Below are 7638 nucleotides of genomic sequence, written 5' to 3'. Positions count from 1 at the left end.
TGTGTGCAGTTGAATAACTCGGGGGATTGATCTCCCATCGTGCATAAAAATGTGCCGTGTTTTATAAAGGTCAAGAGATGAGTTTATGACTTGCGGCGTAATTAGAGTTTGCGGTGTTCTGATGGTGTTCTGATGTCTGATATTAGTGGCTGTCAGAGTAGCAAGCAGTGTTGCTAATAATATAAACAATACGATATTGCCAATATGGACCCCCTCGCAATATTATTGTATTGTCAAGGGGTGCATATTGTATTACCCAATATGAACATGGCTCATATTGTATTTATTACCAAGAACCCAATATATTGGCAGTGTGACAATACACCCAATATATTCCACGTGACCCCATCACTAAACTGCTTCTGCACAAATCTCGTCGCCAAGTCGACTGAAATTGACGATTCTCTTCGTTGTGACCATTTTACCAAATGGAGGCGCTATTGAGGCATGGCGGTAAGTCTGTCTCGGCTCCACCATGACAAAGAAAATGGGCAGAGGCGACGATGGCCAATGTCGGCAGGGGAGGTCCAGCCGAACATGGTTAGTACCAATCGTACCTCCCCTGATGCGTGGAAACAACGCGTGGCCACGTTTTAACCAATAAAATGCCAAGTATCCCTGTCGCTAGTATAGGGTAAGACCTGCCCGCTACTCAAGAGGCAATTTCACCCCAGGACAAACATCCCAATATAAATAATATATTGTCAATATGGACGCCCTCATATTATATTGTCGGAATATCAAAATCTTCATATCATATTGTCACAATATGAGAAAGCCCATACCATATGGGTTATATTGCAATATACTACTTTATTGCCATATTATTAGCAACACTGGTAGCAGGGGAGGGTTACATGATAAAGGAGGTGTTATGACAGTTGTAATACGATTATCTGCAGGAAGCCACGATAAAATCAGATCATGGCTCGTTCCGTGTTTTCTAATGGGGTTATAAAGGTATTTTAAGAATGCCTTCACTGGCGGTTATATGCGGTTATAGTACTAACCGAGGTCCCTGATCTGACTGATGCACCTTTGCACGGTCACCTTGAGTTTCACGTATCGGAGCATTATATTACGGTCTTCCAATAGTCAAATGACCCAATCAATATAACGACGCCAGTGTAAGCTTATCTTTGGCGCATAAGTGGATCACTTCACATGCGAGTTAGTTGGTAATGGCCTGCACAATGACCAGAACTGACCTCTATTCTAAATATAGTTTGGAGGAGGCAATGCAATTGTATTACGAGATCTGGAGATTGGAAGCACTCCAGCCAAGTATAAAATGCCATCTCAAGCAGCCATGCGCTGACTTGATCATCATCAATACCATCCGCTAGCTATCATAAGATTCAATCAATCGTTACACATCAACACCATTGTCATCATGAAGGTTATCCCTCTTCTCACCACTATGGCTGCCATCACAGCTGCTACTCCAGCTCCTAAAGGCTGTACGCCTGGAACCTACTCGTGCACGCCCGACCTCAAGGGCTGGCAGGTCTGTAATGTCGACCGCACCTGGGTAGTGAGTCTCTCCGTTCCATGGCGGTCGATGACAGGAAAAGCTTATCCGGTTTTTAGTTCGCCGGTGTCTGTCCCCCGAAGACGGGTTGCCTGTTTAACAACCAGAACGGCTCGCCGTATTGCGTGCCCCCTGGCTTCCATTTCTGATGGGGTTGCATTGCCGCGTGGTTGGGAAGAGTCGTTTTCTACTGCTTTTGTTGATTCTGTTCTTTACTTAACCCTTGGTGCTTACTCAGTGCGGTATACGAGGGCGCTGATTAGTGCATCTTGATGTCAATCCTTTGCTGGTGACAATGTGGATATAGTGCCAGATCTTTGTAGATAGGCTCGTTCTTTAATGTATCTTGACTTTTGCTTTGTCACATAATAATGCCCTGGATTGTAATGTCTAGTATATGCAGTGAAAGAGATACCTATTAATAGCCTAGTGTCTGAGTAAAAGCAAAGATGCTAATAAGTTGAATCCCCAAGTTGCCAGCCTCAACAACTAATGATACAGCCAGGAAAGAATATGCACATTCCCCATCGGTTAAAACCAACTCCATATCACCAAAAGAGTCCGTTTAGACAACCTTCTCGTATTTGTAATGTGTATCAACAACAGTCTTTACTTCAACAGTCGTGTTCTCGCCAGTCTCTGCGACTGCATGGGCAACCACGTCATCCCCATATGGCCATTCCCCTTTCATCTTGTCCGCCGTGTCGTACTCTGCATAATCAAGAGGATCAAGCAGCTTACGCGCTGCATTGTTTGCATCAGCCCGGTGAACAAAAGTCCCCTCTATTTGCATCTCCTGCACGCAGCCAGTTCGATCTTTATTGTAGTCGATGACGGTCTGCGTCACGTAGTAAAGCGAAGGTATTCCCTGGGGTAACATGATAGATCCATCGCTGTCTCCCAGAAGCTGTTCAGTGTTGGGTGTAGCCTGGATAGAGATCTGGAATACCTGACCTGCAGGAGCCTTAGCGTAGACCAGAACTCCATTGCCATAAGCCCAGTCTCTAGTGTGACTTGAATGTACGGCGTACTCGATGAAGTCTTCCGGTTCGTATCTCAGCGTATGGAGGACCCTGAAAGCCGAGTCTTTGGCGGAGTCGAGTGTCGTACGTGTGCCGAGAATGTAAATGGATCGTTTGGCCCCCGAAGGGTCTAGATGGAAGTCGATGACTGTTAGGATGACATGGTAGAGGAGTTCGGAACTGTTCGACATGATGAAGAACTTTCAAGTAGACATCAGGTATTTAAACAGAGAAGATGGTTTTTTTTAATGAATAAGTCAGGTTTAATGACCCAAGAGCGCTCGAAGCGACTGAAGGGTCGACGTGAAAATATAGCCATATTGTCTGATGTGCATTTTGAAATCAGAGAAAGCGTATCATCATAGTAGTCAAATGAACGACGCTGCGGGGATGTCTCGACATGTCTTCATTGGTCATGCGATAAAGGTGGCGCCCTCAAACTCAATTGAATCTGCCCGAAGTTTGTTAATCCCCCTGCCAGAAGATCCGCACCTGATCCTTGTCGTGTAGAGGCTGCCTTTTTCATTGCATTCAGAGCTGTCATATGTTAGTCATAAGAGTAAATCGTGTTAAATTGTTAAGCCCGGGTATTCAGCGAATTGGATCAATAGGATTTACTCACACGAACATCTGTGGCGTCTGAACGGCTGAAGGGGAGTGACTCGTCACATCACGTTGCGCGCCGTTGTGGCGTGATGCTAACGCTACGAATGGTATGTAATGGTGGTGTCCATCATATCATAGCCTAGAGCCTCGGAAACCCGTTCGAATGCTAACCTTCGATTAGGGATGGGCACGTGTTTAATACAAGTGTGTATTAAACTGTTTTTTATTATAACGTACATGATAAGCGGGTGCAACAGACAAGCGAGTGCAACACAACATCCCAACATCTCAAATAGAAATAGCCATAAAAACACAACAGACTATTAACTAAGTAAAATTAATCGCTATATCCTTCCAGAGACATAGCGACAACTATCTGACAGGTCCTTGCATTATGTCCTGTCTTGTCGCACGCTCTACAGCGCCTTTCCTTCCTTCGCGCAGGCCCTCCTTGACCACCACTTCTCGATGGTCCAGCCACCGCCTGCGCATCAACATCCGTTTGGTCAATTACTTGCCTTCCTTCCTCTACTGTCATCACACCTCCTTTCTGTAACCGGGTTCTTTTTGCCCTACGCCGCCGGCTTAGTATCTCATTTGCCTGTTCAAGATCTTGGACCCTGGCCTGTAACAAGGCAACCTTATGCATAACTATCTTTGTTCCCTTAGAAGAAGACCTCAATGCTTCTAGAATCGACTCTGGAGAGCTACTTTTATGCCTTTTGATTCTCCTTTCAAGATATTCAAGCTGAGAGTCGGCCTCAAGGATAGTCTTTGGGGTCTTTGAGACCCAAGGGGTCGAGGGGTTAACTACCTCCTCCGCAGGCGTCGGAGTCTGCAGCTGCACATCGAGCTTCGAGATTACACTTTCTGGATCGAGAGGAGTAAATCCGGCTCCTCTAAAGGCTGCTTTAATATTTTTCTCTGTCATTGTGGCCTGGTAGGCGGTGTAAAAAGCCGGGAAGAACTCGGTTTTGGAAATGTGGGTTACAGAGCATCTGATCAAATGTTCGATTTCTCGCCCGTAAGCCTTCTTAAGCAGGCCAAAGCACCCGACATCAAGAGGCTGCAGCAGATGAGACGAATGAGGCGGCATACAAAGCGTGATGATTTTATTTGCCTTGCAATATCTCTCAAAGTCGACCGAGTGGTGACTCTCGTGTCCGTCGAGGATCAAGAGACGATAGCGATTCTTTGATTGCTTGGTAGTACACCGGTCGAAGTGCTTTAGCCACTCGAGGCCTGTCTCGTTATCTGTCCAGCCATTAGGGCTCGTCGCAATAGCCCAATCGCCCGGGAGGCTGCTTTCTCGGTACCAGTTGGCGAGGTGATATTGGCCCGCACCTATGATGAACGGCGGGATCGCTTGGCCCTCGGCATTGATCGCCTGAATGACTGTAATCCATTCCCGGTTTCCAGGCTGCACTGATTTTGGTCTTCCACGCCTTTCAGCACCTGTGACGACCATTCCGCTCGCAATGACGCCCATCATAAAGCCAGTCTCGTCAAAGTTATAGATTTCATCAGGTCGGATGCCATACTTGGCGATTACATTCGCTACGAGCCTAAACCAGTTGCGAATAATGGTCGGATCTTCACATTTGGCTCTCTGGTAGTCATATTTACGGAAAAAATGCGTCTTAAGGTCTTTATGTCGCTTGACGAAGTTAGAGGCACAGCGCTTGCCGACAGGCGGCATCTCGCGGTCGGCGAGCAATCGGTTAGCCATCTCCTCAACACAATGCAGTCGCGGGGGGAATCCTCGCGAATCCAGATCGAGAATGAACTGAACTATGATCTGTTCCTCTAGATCAGATAGTTTGCGTGATTTTGGGATAGAATCACGCGTAGAAAGGATACCCTTCTGTCGGCGATGTAAAGTCCAATAACGGACCTGGTAAATGCCTGCGGCGCGTCGGAGACTTAATTTTGGGTCATTTTGAAGGGCACGAAGTGCAAGAAGAATCCTAGCCTCAATATTTAAGTCTGACATATTTGGTGGTTGAAAATTAATTGATTAAGTTGAGAATATGTAAATTGCGGGATTTTTTGTTGCACTCGCTTGTCTGTTGCACCCGCTTATCATGTACGTTATAGAACTTTCCATGGATCTATTTTGAATCATATCTGAACTGGATATAAGCGAAGTATCATATTCAATAGTACAAAATGACTTTTTAAACTGAAGACATGAATTAATTTATAATGTTAGTTGTTAATTTTTGTTTAAAATGAAGATGAGTTGACGAAAAAAGAGAAGCCGCCAGGAGCCACTGGGCGAGTAATAGGGTAGGTGGGGTTGCCATTAGAAAAGTTTGTATCTCTTTGAGAGGCACAAGACTGCCATGCGGTCACGACAAGGGTATCAGGCCAATCAGAGTAAGCAAAGCAGCCAACACAAGCCAGCTTGTATATAAAAGGTCAGTAGCCAATAAGAGTAACTAAAGGTAGTCATTAGCCAATTAAAGGGGCTAAATAAGTAGGGTATACTATCATAGAGGTAGACTAGTTACAGAGACATACAGCCTTTTAGGCCTGCCTATGGGCAAATTCTTAGTAGCCTCCTTGTACATGGGTCAAGTGGGTCGAGTGACCTGTTGCAGTCTTGTGTCGCTCAAAGAGATATGCGAAATTGACGCTTGACCATTCTCGGCGCCACCAAGCTTTGCCGGGTTTAAGACTTAATGTTAAAGCCGAGTGGTCAATCCCACGCTACCCCGCCAACACTTTGATAAGATAAGCACTGACACGTAATTCTCTTCGAAGCCAATAACAAATAATAAACAAGCTAATTTCATTTCGTCATCAAACATCAACAATATTCATCAGTCTCGATAACGATAGACAGCCATTCCATCACGCAACATGCCAAACTCGAGCATTCTCGATTGGCTAGCGAAGATACCATCAGAATCTCATTCCTCCCATCAAGAAGGCCCGGGCCCAGCCAAGCGACCGCGCCTCAATCCACCAACTCCAGACCCATCAGACTCACCTACAATGTCGGGCTCAGTCGCAAGAGATATGAGCCCGGGGAAACGCAAGGGACGCATAGATGCTGGGACAGTATCGCCCTCAAAAAGGTCTCGGAATTTTCAGAGCGAACACAGTTTTCCGCCTTCTGATGTATCAGCGACTGGATCAGGAAGATTCTCTCCAACGAAACAATTCCAGCTCTATAAGATGCAGCCCAATGGACCTGATTTCAAAGACCTAGCACAGCTCTCTCATAAGCCGAAAACCCTAAGAAATCTTTTTTCCAAGATGAACACCATTGCGGATGGCATTTCCATCATTTCTTCAACAGAAAAGTTCAATCTACATGCGGCGGCCGAGAAGTACGATCTCGATTTTGACTGGACTGAAGGCGGAGCTCACTACTACTCGGAGACTCGAGATGAACTTGGACCTACGCCACCAGTCGAACTAGTGATTGATATCCTCGACAGCGCCATCACCTGTAACTCGGAACATGAACATGAAGCTTCGTGGAATCAAGACGTTCACGCGCCCATTTTGAAGTTTGCTTTTCGTGAAAAGAATCAGAGATTACGAGATCAGTTAATTCGCATAAAGAACTGGTAAGTATCGATAGCTGCTGCCAGACTGCTTAGACCTAACCTATTCCAGCATCAATGCGGCGATTCTTCCTGAATATCAGTCTTCGGTACCTGGGCCCTCTAAAAAGATCGACTTTTGTGTTCATATCTGCCCCGAAAACGACACCAGGTCTCAGTCACTTTCACCAGCAGCCATTGCCATCCAGCGTCTTGCCGGTCAACTACCTGGACTGATGTTCAACTTTATGAATGTCATCGGTTTGCAGCACCAACCAGTCGCAATCGGGATAGAAACCAAAAAGCCGAGTGAAGGGTTTGAGGTTGCGAAACTACAGATGGGGGTATGGCAGACAGCTCACTGGGCTTTTCTCCGCACACTTATCCAAACCCAACAAGAAAATGAAAAGATGAGAACATTACAGAAACAGGTTGAAGAGCAGAATCTGGCTACCACTAAAGAAGTTGAAGCCGATGAGCAGTTTAGCCAGCAGCCCGAAACGCAGCTATTTGTCGAACCGCTTTTGCAGCCGGAAGAGACAGATGCTGAACCGTCCAATAGTGACACACGGTTCAACCTGCCAGAGTTTCTGCCTGGTATCATCATCAACGGGCATGAGTGGTGGTTGACTATAAGCACTTTCGAAAACTCCAGGGTTCAGTTTTACGAAAAGAAAGCTCTGGGCAGCACGAAAGACACAAAAGAGATATATAAACTGGTCTGTGCGCTGCAGGTCTTGAGACAGTGGGTGGAAGAGTCATATTGGCCCTGGCTGAAAGAGCTGTTACTCTCTTGCTAGGGAAACTTGGATAGATACACCAACAAGATTTCGTAGCGGAATGAATCAGGGTTGCAAACAAATAAATCAAATCAAATCGGGCATTCAATTTGATTTGATTTGGATATAAAAATGATCGATTT

General features: G+C 45.8%; 1 protein-coding gene across 1 annotated transcript; it reads left to right on the top strand.

Moving 5' to 3' along the window:
• Nucleotides 1-5950: 5950 nt before the first annotated feature.
• Nucleotides 5951-7638, top strand: FOXG_06956 (uncharacterized protein). Its single transcript, XM_018385599.1, has 2 exons — nt 5951-6740; nt 6790-7638. The coding sequence occupies exons 1-2, from the start codon at nt 6025-6027 to the stop codon at nt 7514-7516; spliced, it is 1443 nt and encodes a 480-aa protein (XP_018244184.1). The 5' UTR covers nt 5951-6024; the 3' UTR covers nt 7517-7638.

Source organism: Fusarium oxysporum, chromosome 6 (genome assembly GCF_000149955.1).
Source record: "Fusarium oxysporum f. sp. lycopersici 4287 chromosome 6, whole genome shotgun sequence".
In the NCBI taxonomy this organism is placed as follows: domain Eukaryota; kingdom Fungi; phylum Ascomycota; class Sordariomycetes; order Hypocreales; family Nectriaceae; genus Fusarium; species Fusarium oxysporum.
Note: the sequence above shows the minus strand (reverse complement) of the source record. Positions and strands in the feature narration are given on the sequence as shown.